We start from the raw sequence: 21,299 nt of genomic DNA on the forward strand, positions 1-21,299 counted from the left end.
ACGGGCAGCATTTACAGGCCCAGCCGAGGTCGGGAATGGAGGCGTTCAGCCAATTAGGCTCATTAAGACCCTTGTGAAAGGTAAGTTAAGGAAGCCAACTGGGATTTTCCAGTCAGCCTCTAATTTCCAAATATGACCAGGGGCAGATGAACTGCCTGGAGGCGGCCACCCAGCAGCAGGCCAGGGCGCCAGTGCTCCAGGCAGGCCAACAGGCCTTTCCTGCCTGCATGGGTTGGGGTGCAACCAAAAGCCGTCTCACCCAGACAGTGGTGGCCTATTGCTCTATTTTTCTAAAATGTTGCTGAGGGGGCACCTTCATGTTGAAGCGCCCTCTCAGTTACTTACCCTATACTGCAGCCGGCTGCTCCTCTGAAGCTGGAAGGCCTCTTATTGGCCCTCCAGCTTAGACAGCCCACCAGTTACCTCTACCTCCATGCCAATTAAGGGAGCGCCCCGGTCAAAATCCCAATGAGTGACTATTCCCCCCCACCACCCACACCGGGGGCAGGTATGGGACCTGGAAACAGACCAAGTTGCTGTTTCCTGCCCCCAAAGCAAACATTCAGCCCCGTAACTCTGCAGAAGAGTATTCCATACTGTGAAGGGAGTATCAGTTAGCAAATGAGAAACTGCAGAGTTTGCAGTGACCAACCACTCATTAATACTTGTCACACGATCATTACTGTAAAAGTGACTGGTTGCCTGTGTTACACTCTAAACTGGTTGCAAACTCTTACGCCACATTAAGGGCATCAGATGCAGGCCAGAATGACACATTATAGCAAGAATGGTGTCTGAGTAGCATCAAGTGCTTGACTCAATGAATTGTGCCATAGGGTGAATATAAATAGTCAAAGTTAAATCCTTCAATTTTGACAATTGACAAATGGCAGAAATTTCATGAAGGACATCAAAATATGAGAAAAGACTGATAAAATAAATGATTTGTTTGTGGGGTATTTTGACAATGGAACCAGTAATAGTATGAAAAGGACTGAGGAAATGCTTTCAGAACAAAGTCTGAACTTGCTTTCACATGGTACCAGCTCCTTCAAAGGAAAGACAGCAAATTGGAATTTTTAAAAAAATAAACTGCCTCAAAAAAATTAACAGAAAGACAGAAGAACTTACTGTTGCAGATATACTGGACTGATCAGGCATCTGCTCTGTGTTCTTTGCCTTGTTGTTTCTAAACTCCAAAGATTTTGACCGTGGCGGCTTTGACCCACGGAGTCCTTTCCTCTCTTTTGTCTTCATTTCTTTCAGTCTTCCATCCATGCTTACTATGTTTTGATTGGCAATTTCCAGTTCAGCTTTCAGGTGTTCAATTTCTTTTGCCATGTTTACAATCAAGTTAGGGTTGAAACTATTTTCACCCTCTCCAGAGGAGTTAAGTTCTACTTGCTGCTTAAGAAGGTCATTTATTTTTTTGTGATTCTTCAGTTTAATTTTTAACCTCAAAACGGTTTTTCTTAGGCTACCTTCACTCTCACCATTGACTTCTTCCTCAGTGTCTTCATTCTCACTTACTGACAGGTTTTCTCCAAGTCGCTCTCGTAGTTCAGTTAATTCCGTTCTCAATTTCACAATTTCATTCCTAGGAAAGATGATTTATAAAATCAGTTAATATATGAGCTGTATCATATAGAGAGGATCTAGTCATACATAAACAGAATAGACATCATATGGATGATTAAATTATGCTTTGATAGACATCACATATACATGCAAAGAGCTTTAAAGCACTTGATGCAGGTTCAGTTTAAAAAAAAACCTCCAAAATTTGCTGTTTTAAATTATCTCAGATATTTGTATTACAACCTAGGATCAATAGACATCAGTTGTTCCAAGATTTTTTTAAAATAAAGTGTCCAAATCTATTCCATTTTGTTGTGATGCTATGTATAAGGAATGTGAATAACCTTTGAAATCAAATCTTTAATTGCTTTCTTTTGTTCTCCATGCTTTAATTGATGGACATAAAGATGTAAAATTTTTACGTTCTTTTCATTTTGCAATAATCTTTGTGGGCTAGTGAAGCTTTAAACTTCAATATGCAGCAGCAGAGGAAGTAAGACAAATCAATATCAAATCAAAATCTATTCAAAATTCAGCCAAAAAATGGAGGGGGAAAAAAATATAGAGGAAAACAGTCAACCAGCCAGAATTGGATGAAAGAAACTTCAAATGAATTTCCAGCTTTGGAGTTCATGAAATTAAATAAATTATTCGTGCCCAGATCATCAACATTTCACTAACACTAATAAATGAACATTTCTGGAGATATCCATGGCACCTACCTGAAATCAGATACTGATGATACACCATTCTCCTCCATTAACAAACTCATTGCGCTAATTTCTTCCTCCATTTGGTGCTGCTTCACCTCCACTTCATGCAATTGACATTCTGTTATCTCCAGCTGTGTCTCCACTTCTTGCAGCTGTCTATGTTTATCTTCCAATTCACAATTAATCTTGTTCAGGTCCTTAATTAACTTTTCAGACTCTAAACTATTATCAGCAACAACAGAGTCATTCGGTGCCACTAAAGCATCCAGCTCCCAATTTCTCTCAGTAGCTGTTCTTAGGCCATGGGTAGTGGGTTGCTGCACTGGTACAGTCTCTGATGCTGTTCTAACTTCAGGGGCGGTCTGTATACATTTGTCATCTTTGGACATGGCCTATGTTATACCAAATCAAATAAATACATACACAGACAGTGAGGAAGCAACCCAGGAACTAAAGAAATACCAACACTGTTAGACATTCATTAATGTCAAATCTCAGGCTTAACTGATATTTAGACTCAACTGTGCAAGAATAATTTTGCAAGTTTTAGCTTGGTTACCAATTGGAGAAGGAAAACAGTCTGATCAAAAAGGTGGTGGTGGGGGCTGACCATAAAGAGATTCCTGCATTCTTCAAATGCACACTATTTTGGGTTTTTAGGAAAGAAATGGCAATGGCTACATAGCAGATCACAATATCCTCAGGAGACATAGTGCAGGTGGAAAACACAACAACTAGGGGCAATTTATTTACACACGCGCACACGCATACACACACACATGCACGCATACACACACACACACACACGAGCATGCACACACTTCTGCAGATAATTCACTCATGCAAAATTATTTCCTTAAGAAGGTAATCTTAAATGCACCTTAATTTCAGACGTAATAATAGAAGAACCCAAGTAAAATTAGCTAACAATGATAAGCTGCTAGATAGAATATTAAAAGGCTCAGACAGTAACAAATGCTAAATTCAGATATGCTTTCAAAATCTATTTGCATCCATGTATAGGTGAGTGGCTGTAGACCAAAGATAAAGCAAAATAAGTCAAGCAAGAATTCTCCTACCAAATGAAGGCTCTCAAGCTGGTTAAGGCTTTGTGGCTGCTCCTGAAGGACTCTGTTCATTTTCATTGATTCTTCTAGCCTTTGATTAAGTAGCTATATGAGACATGGAGCGGGATGAGACAAAAGAATGAAGTTTGAAGGGAAAAAAAACTGGACATATGAAAACTATATCATATATAACTGAAGTTTAAATGAAAGCATGTATTGAATGCAAAATGGATTACAGAAGACCTGAAACAAAAAGTAACAAAGATTTTTCAAGTCTCAAATGGTCAGATCAAACATTCTGAAAAAAATATAAACAGCTGAATAGTTTTAAATTGATTAAGGATGAAAAACTTGTTGTGCTATATAATGGGAATTCAACCACAAAGTTTAGGGGAAAGCATAGACCAACAGATATACAATGAAATAAGATAACTGAATAGCTAAATTTCTATGCAACTAGATCTATATGCTCTTAAAGATCACACTTTTCTTCCCCTTTTTACACCCAAGTAAGCTGCATTCTGAACCTATGTTTTGGGCTACTTCAGAAGCTGTGCACAACACTGGAAATAAAATACTTCTAGTTACAGAACATTATGTTGTGTCATCATTACTTCAGAGCAACTGCGTCACCTTTATCTGAGCAGCCATCGTTGGTATATCTTGTTTTTCTTGACTGTGGGAGCCCAGAATGGAACGCTCTGACATAGTAATTCTATCTTGCAGCTCCTGATTGTTGGCTTGCAATGCTTTTAACAATTTCTGAAGTTCAATAACCTGGGCAAATGTTAAAGGAAAAACAGGAAACTTTTTTAAAAAAAAGATGGAGTTGTCTGCTGCATTAAACAATAATGCAGCATAAAACTGATACAGCAACATAAATATTCTCTTCTAATTAAAGCATGCAAGCGCTGGAGAATTGGGTGGGGGTGAAATATGAAGTTTCACCTTTTGTCTGAGTTCTGGTAGGGAAAGTTTTACAATTTCCTGCTCCAAATCATCAAACTGTCCCAGGCAGATGCTGAGATATGAGGTCTGGTCTCCATAGCTTGTAAAAGTGTCACCTAGGAAACATTACAAATCAGTGAAGAGAGCTTGCAGCACATTATGTTATATTGGCCGGAATTTTACAGTAGGCGGACGGGAGCTGGCCACCGACTGATAGGTCGGTGGCGAACCCGCTTCCGCCACGCCTGGGGATCCGACCCATATTTTGCAGGTCCCCAGGCTTCAATTGGTGTGAGGCGGGACTTCCTCCCACTTGAGGTAGGAAGTCCTGCCTAATAGAGCTGCCAGCCAATCAACGGGCCAGCAGCTCTTAGTCCCAGCAGCGCCACTGGGAGCAGTGGCCATTGCTGGGACTGCAGCCCAGCACGAAGAGAAGATGCCTGGGAGCTGGGAAGGCAGGTAAGTTTTGGTTGCCTCGCTGGGGGTAATCGGTCGGGCCCCGGCGAGGCAAGGGTGGTCGATTGGGGGGGCGGTGTTGGGTGTTGAGGGTGGTTGAGGTAGTGGGGGTGGCCCTCCAATCGGGCACAGGGTGCCTGAAAATGAGGGCATCCCCAGGACGTTAGAGAGCCGCCTGGTTTTGTTAGGCGGCTTTTCCCGGCTCCAGGATCCCCACGTCATGCGTAAAATCCACGTGGAGGTGGGCGAAGGCCCTTAAGTGACCACTTAAGGGCCTTGATTGGTCTGGGGCAGGCGGGCCGTTTTTCGCCACAGCCCTGTGTAAAGTGGCGGCGGAGGCAGGAGCAGGTCGAGAAGGTCTCCCGGTGCCTCCCGCTCCATTTTATGCCACCACCGCCACCATCCTGCTCGTCAGGGTGGCGTAAAATTCTGGCCATTATTTCAGTTCAACAATCTCAACACATTGCCTTCAATAAAACAAAACAAAAATGACTGGCATTACATGGTGGTAAGTAAGCATTCAAAGGGGGAAAAAAAAAAAAAAGAGGTTAATATTTCAGGTTGGATGGTTAAATCATGTATTCTGCTGAAAGGTACCACCCACAATGTTCACCTGTTTCCCCACCCCACCCCTGCTCCAAAATGACCTGACTTATCTGCCATGTATTTTTAACATTTGTAGTTTTTCTGTTTATCCAAATTTGTTTTGCTGTTTGAAGGCTATAATGCTATTCCAGCGTCAACAAACTTTGTTAATTCTTGACAAATTATGTATTAAGCAATACAACATCTCTGCATTTTAAATTGCACTATAGCACTAGAAATTTACAACATAATTTTCCACATGATAGAGGCAAGTATTCAAATGATTCATAAGATTCTGTTACTTCCTCCTCTCAATAAATGGTATATACTCGTCCCACGCAAATTCTGCAGCGAAAGCATGCATTACATTAGCAAATGTAAATTCGAGCAAATAACCATTCCAAGCTATAATTTGACCTGAATACTGAAAAATTAAACAAGCACAACATACTAGCAAGCTTACTACTAAATAACCCATGTAAAAATAGATATTATCCTAGGCTGTAAGTGACCTGCTGATGGTGCACATGATATATAAATCAAGGGAAAAGTAACAGTATACCGGAATCACTGGTTGCACCCACTCCGGCATCTCTCGCCTGCATCTGTCCAAGTCGGGACTGCAGAGACATATTCCAGCGCTGGGCGTCTTCCAACTGGTGCCGTAGAGCCTCAATCTCTTTAGAGTCAACCACGTCCACTTTGGATGCAGTGTCTGGGACAATAAAGTTTTAACACAGCAAAATATAAGCAACATGGCTACTTCTAGCTGTCATTTATATAAAAAAGAAACAAAACAGAAAATTCTATTTTTGAAATGGTACAGTGCTCTCGTTTGACCACACTCTGAATACTGTGTTCCAGTTCTGGATATGAAGACACAGAATACATTCAAGTCCACAGGGCAATGCAGAAGTGCCATTATACTGATCACAAGTGGTAGATGTTTGCATTATGAGGAAAGACCAGAGAAACTTGGACTTCTAAGCCTTGGAAAGGAGAGATGATCTGATTAAGTCATGCAAGACAGAAAACACCATGGAAAAGGCAAAAATCACAATATTACTTCAAACTAAATTGAGAAAGGACAAGAAGATATGGGCTCAAACTGCTGAATGTCAAATTTAGGACAGGAATCAGGAAGTTCTTCTTCATACAAAAAAAGTGATAAATACATGGAGTGCACTTTGGAAAGAGTAGGGGAGGCAAACTCTTAGGAACTACTTGAGAGACAATTAGATGTTGTATTGAAAGGGAGAACGTGAAATAATAAAGGTCTTTCTAGATAGATGAACCAAAATGAACCTTGCAGCCTTTCTCACTCAAAGATCTTGTGATCTACACATTATTTTCCAGCTATTTTGCATCAAATGAATCAAGATGAAAAATATTTAACAAAACTGGAAAGTGTTTTTTTTTAAAAAAAAAAGACATTGGCAACTAACTATAATAGGTTTCTAGCCAACATAGAACAGGAGTAGGCCATTTAGCACTTCAAGCCCGCTCCACCATTCAATAGATCATGGCTAAGCTCTACTGCCCCTTTATTTACCAGCTTTTACTCCATTTCCCTGGATACCCTTGCCCAACAAAAAGCTAAACAGAAATTGATCTTAGTCTTCAAAATGTCAATAGATTCAGCATGCATAGCCTTTTTGGGGAACAGGTCCAGACTTAAACTGTGCGCTGTGTGGTAAAAGGGCTTCCTAATTTCACTTCTAAATGGTCCAACTCCAATTTTAAATTACGTCCTCTTGTTCTACATTTCCCAAACCAGAGGAAATAGTTTTTCTATATCTACTCTATTTAATATAATTTTAAACACCTCAACTACAGAACTCTCCAACCTTCTAAACACAAGGGAATACAAAGTTTATGCAACCTGCCCTCATTTAGACCTTTAAGCACTGGTAACATTCTGGTGAATTAGTGTTGTATCTCCTCCAAGGCCAATATATCTGTCCTGAGGTTCAGTGTCTGAAACGAACACAGTACTCCAGATGGGTATCTGACCAAGGCCTTATACAGCTGAAAGAGCACCTCATCACTTTTGTTTTCTAATCCCCTTGAGCCAAAGGCCAACATCCTATTAGCCATTTTAATTACTTTTTGCACCTGCACATTAGTTTTTAGTGATTAGTGTACCTGGACACCCAAATCTCTTTGCTCTTCATCTCACAATTAAGATGATATCCTGATTTGCCTTTCTTAGGTCCAATGTTGATGACATCCCACTTTCCCACATTGAACTCCATCTGCTGTAGTTTTGCTTTAGTCAATTTATGTCCCTTTGCAAATTCCTTACCCATCTACACAAGTAACCATGCCTCCTCACCTAAATTATAAGCTTTTTTAATCTAGTTTCATTATATTATAAAAAGTACCCCTTCAAAAACTAGTTTTTCTAAATAAACCAGAATCTATTATCAGTTAAAATGTGAATGCATACATACTCAGTTCCTCTTTCTGAACAACACATTTGTTACTGAAAGCAGAAGTAGCACCAACCACAATATCACGGACACAGTACTGCCTTTATCAGGCACACAATGTTTAGATATTGGCAATTTTTTTTAAAATCACTGTTCCAGAGACTAAACTTGATCACATAAGTTCACCTAATCAATTTCATGCTGATCACCCATATCCCAGAGCTTTAACATGACTCTCTAATCAATTGCTTTTGTTCCTTAGCTTCTCCAACTGATGATTCACCAATGAATCCAAAAATCAGTCACATAATCAACATGGGGTTAAGTTTTAGGAAGTGAGCCCAGGGATACACCAGAAACTTAAGATTTGAGGAAAATAACTTAAAAGCAATAAAAATCTCAGCTTTGGTAGAGGACAAAACATTTATACTAGAATACCACAATGCTGGCTCAAACCAATATATTTAAAAAAGATTAGGACTGCCAGCTCTAAAAATTGCAGTTTCCAAAGATGCATCTTACAAGGTTAAAAAAATTACTAAAAATTAGATTGCCTAATTTATAATGGTGCACTGAGATCTAGAGATATTCCCAGGATTGCTATGTTACATTTTTACGAACATGATTCCAATGCATCAATGCAGCATTAGCTCCATAAAAGGCAGTGTTGGACTTTATGATTAATGATGTCAGTTCAGCAATTGTAAAGCCTGGATGTATTGCATGTATTAAGTGATATGCTAAAAGTAATGTATTTGAAAAGGCAATACAATAAGAGACTTTTCTTTTTTTACAAAGGACAGCAATGGATCAAAACTGAACATGCTGTTAACTATAGGTAGCTATTAATATGACATAATCTGCAGTATACTGTTAAACAATAAACTATATTGGCTTCTGAAAGACCACATAGGTCAGAACTGCAAGTTATCTTACAAAACATTCAGCAAAATAAATTTAAGCACCACCCACTCAAATAGTCACGGCAATGTCCTTAGTTGGCCTTTACAAATGGCAAGCTAAATAAAATTACATTTAGCCAATTATCTAGCATCTAGACAGGACAGTTCTGATTTAATTATTCTTCCACTGACTTATTGACAAACCCACAATGAAGTTGCATTACCAAGCATTCACAATGCATTTCAGAAATTAAATGTAAATAAACCTCCTGAATAATATTAAATTGGTACCTTTCACAATGAACAATACAACTTATTTGAAGGTTACATTTAGTTTTTGTACAGAATCCACACATGATAAATTTAGCACATAGGGACAGGAGTAGGCTATTCAGCCCCTCGAATGATCATGACTGATCTGTATCTTAACTCCATCTACCCACCTTGGTTCCGTAACCCTTAATGTCCTTGCCCACAACAATCTAGAAAACTATGAGTGAAATTTTGTTTTAATTCTCAGAGGCAGGCCTCCTCCAATAGTCCAGTGGTTAAAGGCACCACTTAGTATAGCAATAAACTATTCAGAGCAGAACCCTCCAGGTTTTACTGCTGGTCCTTACTGACTTGGCTGATTTTACTAAAATAGATTATCTGGTTATTATCACATTACTGTTTGGAGCTTTCTGTGCACAAATGAACTGTTGCATTTTCTACAGCAGTGACTATACTTCCAAAAGCTCTTCATTACCTCTAAAGCACTTTGGGACATCCTGGGGTCATGAAAGGCACTCTATAAATTCAAGTTTTTCTTTTTCTTTTACTCCAAGCAGATGTTAAACATTAAATCAACCTCAGTGCCTGTAGGCAAGGGAAGGAAGAGGATAATAAACTTGTCAGGATTCCCGTTTGTGATCCCTATTCCGTGACTCCTGCTGTAAGGTTCACATCGGAGGACAGATGTACGAACAAGCTTTGAACACTGTTGTGACGCTGTCCACAATCAAATAGCTTGCCAACTGTCTGGGTTTACACATGGAAATCATGCTTTTTTTTTTAAACAAAATGCAATTAATAATCCTTCCAAGACCAAACTGCATGCATCCCATTCATTCAAAATGCAAAGTATCATTTACATTTGCCTTTTAATAAACTTTTGTTAACTCTTTGAGGAACTAGTTTGTAGCCCTTCCCTAGATGTGCTACAATATTTTCATTTGTATCCCACCTTCTTTCCTTTTTGCTTCCTGGATTTGTTGTTTCAAGTTCTTCTGTAGAGCTCGATTGGTTTGAATGCTATCTTCAAGCTGTTGCCGTAGCAACTGAATGGCTGTCAGCTCCATCTGTAAGGCTTGGATGCGGCTGCGGCTGCAGAGTTGTGATAAAGAAGCAGGGTCATGGGAAACAAAATAAAAAGAACTAAACAGAGTTCCTCATAAAGCCAATTTATAAAAATGCACATAAAATGTACATTGGAAGGTTTACTTATTCTATCATATGGGTACAATGTAAATAAACAGATTTCTCTAGCACTCTAATGGAAGGAAGCATATATAATGGGAATGCAGCTAGTCAGCTGTTAGAAGCAGCAAAAGCATTGGTCAATGGCTTTTACGGACCAGAGGAGTCTCTTAAAGCTATTAAGCACATCCAGGTAAACTACAGGACAGCCAGTACAGACTAAGCTCCCTCTAGAATGTGACTTCCTCCCTTCCCCTCTACCCGTAATTAACAGTACCAGCCTTCCAGCAGCATCTGAGTGGGATTGGCAATCAGTGCCAAATTATCGGGCTGTGATCTAGGACCATGCCCACTAGGAATTTGAGACTGTTCAAACTCATTTTATACAGAATCCTTTCAGCTGGAAAACAAAAATTTTAAACTCATCCATCTGGGCTGGATTTGAGCCCAGGTCCCAAAGGTAAAAGCTAGTAATTAACCCACTGCCTTAGCTAAAACCCTCAGACACGGTGTTAAAAGAACATTACCAATTTTTGAGTCTGATTAAAAGCGCTATGTATAATCTAAAACAGCATTTATGTGAAACTAAAATTATGAATCTCTTGGTTTAAAAGTGTTTGGTTTAAATCCTTTGTAGCAAAGAATGAAAACAAAACAAACATGGACAACCTGAAGCCAGTGGGAAAATTCAGCCAGTTAATGCTGTTTCTGTCTCTACAGATGCTGCCAGATCTGCTGAGTATTTCCAGCATCCGCGTATTTTGCTTTTGTATCATATCTTACATTTTGTTTAAAAACAAATGATAAACTAACAGAAATACTTGAATCTTCAAAATCCTTATTGTTTAGGTATTATTTTAGAAGAACTGCCACATTTTTAATAAAGATAGAAAGTCATAATTTTCTACCTGTCTGGTTCTTTCACTGCTTTGATGAGTCTAGAGTAGAGTTGCTGTTCAGTTTTTAGTGCTTGGTGCAAGTGTTCCTCTGACATCTGATCTTCCAGAGTCAGGAGAGACTGCAAAAAATGTAACTAGTGATTATATTGGTGCCCTTGATAACTGAATTTAAATAAAACATATCCATTAAAAAATCAAATAGCCATGTAAATTTTCACGAACCTGTTGACTGTCTCCTCCAATGATGGTTCTTTCTCTTGGAGGGTGGTCAGGTCTCTGGATATTATCCTTCAGCACAATTACTTCCCTTACCTCACAGGAGGTTAATCTAAACTGAAGATCCTGTGATAAAAGGAATTAACTACAAGTTTACAGAGAACAAAGAAAACAAAAAAAAGCTTGCATTTATGTAGCATCTTTCAGGACATCCCAAAGTGCTTTCCATGCAATGAAGTACCTTTGAAGTGTAGTCACTGTTGTAATGTAAGAAAGCTGCAGCCAATCTGCACACAGCAAGGTCCCATAATGTGATGTGGTAAGGACCAGATAATCTGTTTTAGCGATGCTGGTTGGGGGAATAAATATTGTTCAGAACACGAGGAAAAGCTTCCCAGCTCTCCTTTAAAATAGTGCCGTAGGATATTTTATGGCTGCCTGAAAAGGGTAGAAAGGCTTTGGTTTCATGTTTCATCTGAAAGTGGGCACCTCCAACATGAACTGCCCTTGACACCAAGGCAGCATTTGACTGAGTGCAGCATCAAGGAGCCCTAGCAAAACTGGAGTCAATGGGAAACAGGGGGAAAACTCTCCACTGGTTGGAGTCATCCCTACCACAAAAGGAAGATGGTTGTGGCTGCTGGAGGCCAATCAGCTCAGTCCCAGGACATCACTGCAGAAGTTCCTCAGGATAGTGTCCTAGACCCAACCATCTTCAGCTGCTTCATCAATGATCTTCCCTTCCATCACAAGGTCAGAAGTGGGGATGTTTGCACAATGTTCAGCATCATTCACAACTCCTCAGATACTGAAGCAGTCCATGTCCATATGCAAGAAGACCTGGATAACAATTAAGCTTGGGCTGATAAGTGGCATGTAACATCTGCGCCACACAAGTGCCAGGCAAAGACCAAGAGAGTATCCAACCATCTCCTCTTGGCATTCAATGACATTACCATTGCTGAATACCCCACCAGCCATATAAGTACTGTGGCTACAAGAGCAGGTCAGAGGCTGGGAATTCTGCAGTGAGTAACTCACCTCCTATTTCCCCAATACCTATCAACCATCTACAAAGGCAAGAATGTGATGGAATTCTCTCCACTAGCCTGGATGGAGTGCAGCTTCAACAACATTCAAGTAGCTCGACACCATTCAGGACAAAGCAGCCTACTTGATTGGCACCCCATTCACCACCTTAAACATTCACTCCCTCCACCAGATACAATGGCAGCAGTGTGTACCATCTACAAGATGCACTGCAGCAACTCACCAAGGGTCCTTCAACAGGGCCTTCCAAACTCACGGACCTCTACCATCTGGAAGAATAGGGAAGCAGATGTATGGGAACACTGCCACCTGCAATTCCCCTCCAAGTTATACTCCATTCTGACTTGGAACTAGATCATTGCTCCTTTACTGTCACTGGGTCAAAATCCTGGAATTCCCTCCTTAATGGTACTCTGGGTGTAGCTACACCACATGGACTGCAATGGTTCAAGAAGGTGGTTAACCACCACCTGCTCAAAGGAAATTAGGAATGGCCAATAAATGTTGGCCTTGCCAGCAATGCTCACATCCCAACAATGAATTAAAAAAATTCTCTCCAACGCTACAGAAAAGGTCCTGAAAGTCTTACTTTAATAATTTCATCCTTGATGAGCATAGTTTTGGACAATGATTCAATATTTGCAGCCTGTGTCTGAGTAGCTTTTTCCAAATGGTCAAGTAAAGACTGGAGTCGAGCCACTTCCATCTATAAAAGTAAGCGTTTTTACAAAACAAACTCAGTTAAGCATTCACCCAGAAGAGAATTATATGAATTCATTTGAAAAGCATTCAACTATCAATTACGTCTGGACTTCTTTTAGCTACAAAAAACATACTTGTGCGTCATTTTCTTTCTTCAAGGTCTTGTTTAGTTCTTCACTTTTTTCAGCAAGTTCTTTTTTCAGGCTGGCTAAGCTCTTCTCATGTTGGAGCATTTTAACGAGAATCTCATCTCCTGCAGGCTCGTGTTGATTTAATTCAGCTAAGTTAAACCAAGAAATGTATTAATTATTGAGAGCAACCAGATGGGGGCACGCTGTGAGGTTTGCACAAACAGACTTAAAATCTTGGTTCCACCATATCCATTTCTGATCTATTAACTAAAATTACTGAGCTCAACTTTGTGTCATGGTTGTATCACACATCACTAACACTAGTTACTAGACAGTCAAATCTCCAAAATGAAATTTAGTTTCTGCAGGCTTTAATTTAATACTCAGGATAAAAATGAAATCCATCTGTAATGTAAGTGGTTGTGTATTAGCAACTAACAAATATAAATCAGATGCTGTAATGGCATTAAAAATTTTCTATCAAGAGAACACCTTGTATATGCTTTAATGCAACCTGCAAGAGGCACAGGTTTAAATATACAAGCTGCCTTTTGATATTACTCGATGCAGTTAAGTGTAGAGATGTGAAGCAGGAGGAGATCACTGAAGGAGGTTGAGGAATTTGAGCAGATTTGAAAAGAGAGGATGAGAATTTCAAAAGTCCATTTGCTGAGGCATGAGAAACAAAATGGAACTTGGAGAAGATAAATGATGGAGATGGAGAGGGTAATGCGTCAATTTTGTGTGGCTGAGACCCAGGTTGTAGCATTTCGAATAAGTTGAATATACTCAATGATACATGTTGTGAACACCCATGTACAACAGTGGTTGATAGGGTCTTGTTTCCCCACCACCAACCAGAGAACCTACAGACACAATTGCATGTGGATCACCATGTTAATAAAAACCTGTAACCTGCAGTAAAAGTCAGAATACAGCACACCTTGCCTTTTGCTTCTCACTCTTACTCTACCCACAGAATCTTCCAAGTATTACCTCGATTATTCAATGCCCCAATGGGTGGAGGGGAACTAAAACTCCACCTCCACACAGCTCAACCACTCAGGATTATTACAATGTACCAGAAGGCAATGCACTAAACAACTTGTTTTTTCTTGTACCAACCCTTTCACTAGCATTACCTACCTTCTCTCTCATGCAGCTGTTCTTGCAGTATTTGTATCGTTTGTTTCAGCTCAAGGACATACGAGGGGTTCGATGCTTCCTGTTTTGCAAAATATTGGTCCTTCATTTGCCCATGTTCTACCAATTTCTACCAAAGAAAGAAAGTTGTAATTCATGTCAGAAATTAGTTTTTATTAAGTCATAGAAATATTAAAGCATTGAAGAGTTCATTGTAATGATATGCCAAGTTTCCAATGAGTCTACCACTCCCAAAAACAGGGCCATCATCTCATGCTACACCCTTTGCCCAATGAGGCCCGCCATGGACCTCGACACCAGCAGGGCTTGGCATTACTGGCGGCAGCAAAACCTTGTGGCGGACCCTCACCACCCCCCACCGGCTGCTCAGTGATGGGACCATAATTTGAATATTTAAATCAATTAAAATAATTAATTTAAATAAACTTACACCAGCTCCCGATGTCCCGCTGCGGTCTTCGGTCCAACGACCGGCCTGCGGATCGCCCTTGGGAAAATGAGGCATAACATGGTGGGGAGGGGGGAGAAGGTAAGTTTCGAAGTGCAGGGGTGGTTGGGGGTCGGGGGGGGGGGGGGGGAATGGGGGAGAAACAGGGTCAAATTAACGTCATGGGTGCAGGGGATGATGGGAAGGATTGAAATTGAAAGTTTGTGCATTTTGGGGGGGGTCAGATGGTAAAGTTAAGTGTTTTGGGAGGTGGGGGGGGGGGGGGTGAAGGGCAAATAATTAATTTAATTGTTACTGGGGGGAGGGGGCATGAGAGGGGCTTTAGCTTTAAATATTAAAATTAGCCAGTAGGGCTGACAGCCCTTTACAAGGGCGTCAGTGCCTGCGCACAGGCAGCTAATGCCATTGCTGGGTATGGACAGCTCGTCCCCTCCATGTGATCGGAGGAGAAACGGCTTGCCCCGGTTATTTAAATGAGCCGCCGCGCTTAGAATCACAGCGGCTTTTTGGCATGCTACGGCCTGCCAATTTTGCTGCCCGCCGCTGTTATAAAATTCAGCCCAATTTGCGTGAATAGTTTTGCAGCCATACTCACATTAATAATCTTATCCTTTTCATCCAAAGCAGCTTTTAGTTGAGCCATTTCTAGTATCTGCTCCTGACTTAACAGACAGTCGTGTTTCAACAGGCCCGAGACATCTTGTTCTTTCTCACCACATTGACGATTCAGCCCCTGAATTTCGCGATTGAGTTCAGACAGACGGCGGTTGTAACGCTCCGATGCCTCCTGAAAAGCAAATACAAAATAAAAACGTTCAGCCATTCATTTCTAAGAAAATAGTTCCTATCACCGAAGGTTGCAATTTTAATTTAAAATTGTTCAAGGACCCTTGCATGGGCTGATGGTATCTGATCTTCAACTAGAAAACATGCAAGAGCCCAATTTTTCCTGATCAAATAACTGAAACTCAATAGGTTAAGTAGTACACAGCCAGAGGATTTGTTTCAACTGCACTATTACAGAACATTGGTTGAATAAATACACAACACTTTTATTAAAAGGGATCATTTTATAAAAGGGAATATTTGGAAGAGACAATGTAAATATTCTAGGCAAAAAGATCAGCACAAGTACATACTGACTTTTTTTAAAATCAAGAATTCTGAGATTGTTCCAATGAAAGCTTTTTTTTTTTTTGCCCAGGAAATCTCCTCACCTCCAGTCATGCCCCTCTCGGTCTCCTGTACAAGGGCGGCAATCTGGTACTATTATTTAAATAAATCAATGCTTTCTTCAGGGATTTAGCCTACTTCTCTAGCTTGGATATCACCCTTGGGGAATACCAGCCTGCAGAGATATGACTGCTCCTGACTGAACTATGCTGGCAAGAACTCCCAGTGTAGGGAGCCCCAGTCCCTGCTTCTGGCACCAGACAACATTTGTTTTGTATCGGACAGGATGAAATTCTGCTCCTTACAAGGCATGTCAGAAACTCCTGAAGGAAAGTGGAGACACAGCATAACCGGGTTTTGGGTTTTTTTCCAGGGGTTCTGCAGGAGTTATGATGAGACATTGAAGGGACTCTTATGGATTTTCAGGCTCCCTGTGACAGTAAATATCAACAGTTTCTTTCAAATACCAGGCACAGATAATCACCCTGTCTACAGTCCAGCCCAGAGATGAAACAAAATAAGTTCCACAGTAGTATGAATTTGCTCAAGTTATTTCAGTATCACTGCACCTGAAACATATTCAATGGCACTATACAAATGCAAGCAATGTACCATTTAGCAATTTGCTTGTAGGGACTGGGGCTCCCTACACTGGGAGTTTAAGTTTATGTACCATTTAGAAATTAAACTTATAAAAGTATATCTTCTTCCCACCCACATACTTTGAAGAGCTGATCCTTGCTGTTAATCGTGTTTAATAGTTCCGCAATCTCCTTCTCATGCTCCGTACTCAGCTGCTTTTTCTCTGCCCAAGCATCCTCCAGCATCTTCTCCTTTACCTTTAAGCGCTGACTCAACTGCTCTGCCACGTCTTTGATGTCACATTGAGTCTGGCTCAGCAGTGAGTTTGTCATCTCCTGGATTAAAAAAACATATTGCAAGATATTACAGTTAAAAACCTTTTATTACATCCACTGATAAGTAATTACCCAGAAAAACAACTGAAATAATTGATGTGCTACTGTGATTCCCAAGAAATTAATGAAGTGGGATGAAAAACTACATTGTATATTTACACATACACCCACACATAGCATCAAACTAGCATCTGAAAACTGCTTTTTTAAAAAAAACTTTATTGATCAAACTTGGAATATAAATTCACAAAAAAGAATACTACAGCATGGCTGGGCAGGTTATAATTACCCTATAGATTGCCTAGTTTCACAATATTACACTGGATCTGTGTAGCACAAATGTCTGTTCAGATTCCTATTTCTAGAATCTTCAATTTGGTCCAAAGATTAATTACCTCCAAATTTTCATTCTTATTTTTAAGAGACTGCTGTAGCTGTGAAATAATGACATCCTTCTCACGGAGTGTCCGTGCTCGACTGTCCTCCAAATCCTGTTTTACTCTTTGCAAGTTTTTGCATGTATTTGCCAGATGCTGCAGCTCCACATCTTTTTCTTTAATCATACCATCCAGGCGCTTCAAATAAATAAATAAATAACTACTAAAAAGAGCATTTAGGTACAGCAATATCACTTACCACAAAAAGAACAATCATATGAAATGACTTGGAAAACAATACTACATTCTAGAAGTCTCTTCAAACTCTGCAGTTTTGGGAATGTGACTGTAAGCCAGAGCAATTATAAACAAAGTAAATCATATTAATGTGGTCTTGCAATGTCCTCCAGATAATTAACAAGCTTTATTCTTAAAAGGACACTCAGCTGGTAAGCTAACTTTGTTAGAAGCTGAATAAGAACAATCTAAGTAAATGTTCTAACCTTTTTTAAAAATAAATGACTTCCAAATACATTTGACACCACTACAATGGTGCCACACACTTACTTCAGAATATATTTTATCCATAATGGAATATAAATTGAAGTCCAAACAATATTTTGCAACACAGTGAAAAAGTAAGCTGAATGATTTCTGGTTTGTAGATGGAGACCAGTCTTAGCAGACTTCAGCTGAACCCCTTTGTTCAAAATGAAGTGTCCATTTAGTTTCTCATTTCTCTTGTACATTGCCCTTCATGTTTGGGCTTTCACTCCACAGGGTATAATCCTGTGAACAGCTTTCCAACACTGGTATGTACATGTTTCTGCTTCAAGTAAGACTTTTCTACAGCAGTTGTTGCTCTTCACTGACTACAGTAGGTCTGTTTTACATATAAATTTTAAATTTCACTCTTAAATTTATGTGAAAATATTATACTACTTACAGGCAAATTTACAAGTCAATGTTTTACTCAATATTTAAATTCTCTGAAACTATCAAGATACAGACAGGTACATACTGATGGACAGAAGCAGCATGCTAACAAACCACTTCTTGCCTCACCAAAGTACAATTTGTGCCTATATATGTCCAGAGAAAATAACTGTAGGATTTTTAAAAAAATTTACATACGAACTTATTTGTAGAGCATATATAATTTTCAACCTGTATTAAAAGTAAACTTACATTAATAGTTTCTTCATTGTTGGCAAGGAGAATCTTCAGTCTATCAAAATCATGTTCCCTTTCTCTCAAAGCTAGATGCAGCTGTTGAATTTCATTCTCCTTTTCATCAACAGCTGCATGTCTTTGATCAATGGCTTGCTTTAGGGTTTACAAAAGAGCAATTGTAAAAAATGATTATACTGAATACAGAGAAATAAAAGCAACATATATTTTGTACCTTCTGTAAAACAAATAGATACAAAGAATTAGAACTGATTAGCATTTTCTTGAGAATTTTTGTGAAAATACAGCACCAATAACGTAAATCAATCACTGGTTGGGAAAAATTAATAAGTTTCAGTGCAGGAAAACTGAATCGACAGATGCTCAAGTGTGTACAGAAATGGCATAATCACTGAAGCATTCTGGGTAATGACTACATTTCTATTGGTGTTAAATCAACTTCAGAGTGAATCAATCAGCTAATTTTCCCTAAAGCCATCGACTATGTCGAATTTTGTCCTTCCCCTCCTTAGGCTTTGATTCCCCTACTTAATATAAAAATAGCAGCTTCTTTCAACTGCAGCTAGCTGCAAAGCCAAATGTTCAGACCAGTCTGCATAAGCTAAAAGAATTACCTACACTAGTTTTTTTTTTTTTAAAAAGTTCATTCATGGGATGTGGACATTGAGGGTAACACCAGCATATATTATAGCCATCTGCTTGAATACAATTGCATGACTTGCTAGGCCATTTTAGAGGGCAGTTATGAGTATGTCAGCTCACCAAAAACTTCGCAAGGGGAATTAGAGATGGGCAATAAATGCTGGCCTTGCCAGCAACGCCTACACATTCCAACAACCAATAAAAAGTCTGGAGTCACATATAGGCCAGACTTCCTTCCCTAAAGGACATGAGCGAACCAGATGAGTTTTCACAGAAATCCAGTAGTTTCATGGTCACCATAACTGATCTTACCATTTTTGTATCAGATGTGAGTTAATTAAATAATTTACATTCCCCAGCAACTATAAGTGGGATTTGAACTCTCATCACCAGATTAATCAAGGTCTCTGGATTACAAGTTCAGTAACAATCACTATGCTACTATATCTGATGACTGTACTTGATAGAATATTGTATGGGTCTCCAATTGTATTTGCATACATCTTTGTCACATGTGTATTTCAAAAGAGATCAATACAGATTTTAATAATTGTTTCAAGGTTAGACACATCAACTGATGTCTATTTTCCCATCCTTTTTAGAAGACATTAACTTATGCTGGGTTCCTTGCTTGGGTTCCTTGATGCCATACTCGGTCAAATGCTGCCTTGATGTCAAGGGCAGTCACTGTCACCTCACCTCTTGAGTTCAGCTCTTTTGTCCATGTTTGAACCAAGGCTGTAATGAGGTCAGGAGCTGAGTGGCCCTGGCGGAACCCAAACTGAGCATCACTGAGTAGGTTATTGCTAAGCAAGTGCTGCTTGATGGCACTGTTGATGACACCTTCCATCACTTTACTTCTGCCCACCATCTCACCCGGATGGCCTTTTTGCATCTGAAAGCCAAGATAATAAGTGGTCACAGTACCATGGAGATCCTGCAGCTGATCAAGTCATATTTTTATTTGACACCAACAAAGTACTTTCTAGCAGGGCGCCGATCAGATGCAGGATCCCCATTTAAACTTGGGCTCCTCAGTTTGGCAACACTAAAGGCCAACTTGTAGCATTCCCATTGCAGAGATCATTGGACTGACCACAGATTTGGGATTGTACCTCCAATCCTCCTGGTCTGTATGACTCTGCAATACAACATATCTATTCACAGACGATGGGGAAAAGCAAGTTTGCAGTTACAAATCTTGTATTTTTGTGGCTAGACCGTAGGCCTCAAAAACTGTGCTGTTATGTTATTGCAATTTCAAAATAAATTTTTGGCATTCTATTTCTACAAACACTAATTACAATGCATCATTCATTATCATATCTGTGCTTAATTTGCTAAAATAGAGAATACCTCAAGAGCCCGATCTTTCTCCCTTAGACGATCACGCAGTTTAACTAGTAAAGCATCCTTTCCACTTGGACTCTGATCCCCTCCTTGCTGAACTCCTTTTGCCAGCTCCATATAATCCTTGGGGGTGGGGTGGGGGAAACACAAGAGAAAAAGGTAGTGATCAGTATCAATTCTGTATAATTACAGGCAATAAAAAACAGACAAGGACATGCTCTTAATTAATGACACCTGCCATTAATTAATAACATTATCTAGGTTATAAGGTTTCCAAGGAGTAACTTAAAAAAGAGAGATACTATACTAGCTCAACAGGCTGGTGCCATTCAACTACAAATAGAATATAAATCTGAAGGTTGCAAGATCAAATCTACACTAATATATTTGGATATGAATCAGAAATAGTAAGGCTTAAAGTAGTATTAACTAGCTTTCACAGGTTAGAAAATTAACTATTTTAAAACATACAAGTTTTATAAATAAAATGTTATGTCCAGCAGTGAAATGTGATAAATAGCTCCACTGCCCACATCCCACTCAAGTCACTTCAGGCAGCTTCCTTTATAAATTCATCAATTGATATTACTGTGATCTTTGCTCTCGAGCTCACAGTAATTCTGCCAATTATAATTTTGTCACAAGCATACAGTGCTGATGATAACAAAGCCTGGATGAAAATTACAAACCATAGAATTTTGAATAAAGTAAAATAAAAATAGTGGCACAGAACACTGAATCAGCACAGTGCACCAGAGAGCACTGGACATGGATGTATCAAAGATTCTCAATTACAGCAACAGGGAGGAGCAATTGGTAGAGGCCCAATGCTTTCCTACAGTAAGGGTGAGAGAAATCCCTGCAGGTTATTTTTCTCTAACTAATGGCAGTCAACCAAAG

The 21,299-nt window shown here is 39.5% G+C and overlaps 1 protein-coding gene across 5 annotated transcripts in view; it reads right to left on the minus strand.

Annotated features, from left to right (window-relative positions):
- cdk5rap2 (CDK5 regulatory subunit associated protein 2) overlaps positions 1–21,299 on the minus strand; it is a 126,165-nt gene that overhangs the window by 50,142 nt on the left and 54,724 nt on the right. For all 5 annotated transcript variants that reach the window (XM_068012579.1, XM_068012577.1, XM_068012578.1 and 2 more), the window contains 17 exons: positions 20,406–20,522; positions 18,405–18,542; positions 17,235–17,414; positions 16,645–16,839; positions 15,345–15,536; positions 14,284–14,410; positions 13,141–13,286; positions 12,894–13,010; positions 11,261–11,380; positions 11,048–11,157; positions 9,907–10,046; positions 5,910–6,062; positions 4,307–4,422; positions 3,992–4,135; positions 3,371–3,463; positions 2,301–2,683; positions 1,132–1,597 (listed from right to left, as the gene is read on the minus strand). In XM_068012579.1, coding sequence (XP_067868680.1) covers positions 1,132–1,597; positions 2,301–2,683; positions 3,371–3,463; positions 3,992–4,135; positions 4,307–4,422; positions 5,910–6,062; positions 9,907–10,046; positions 11,048–11,157; positions 11,261–11,380; positions 12,894–13,010; positions 13,141–13,286; positions 14,284–14,410; positions 15,345–15,536; positions 16,645–16,839; positions 17,235–17,414; positions 18,405–18,542; positions 20,406–20,522 — 2,937 coding nt within the window. The remainder of the gene's footprint in view (positions 1–1,131; positions 1,598–2,300; positions 2,684–3,370; positions 3,464–3,991; positions 4,136–4,306; positions 4,423–5,909; positions 6,063–9,906; positions 10,047–11,047; positions 11,158–11,260; positions 11,381–12,893; positions 13,011–13,140; positions 13,287–14,283; positions 14,411–15,344; positions 15,537–16,644; positions 16,840–17,234; positions 17,415–18,404; positions 18,543–20,405; positions 20,523–21,299) is intronic.

This window comes from Heterodontus francisci, chromosome 32 (assembly GCF_036365525.1).
Source record: "Heterodontus francisci isolate sHetFra1 chromosome 32, sHetFra1.hap1, whole genome shotgun sequence".
In the NCBI taxonomy this organism is placed as follows: domain Eukaryota; kingdom Metazoa; phylum Chordata; class Chondrichthyes; order Heterodontiformes; family Heterodontidae; genus Heterodontus; species Heterodontus francisci.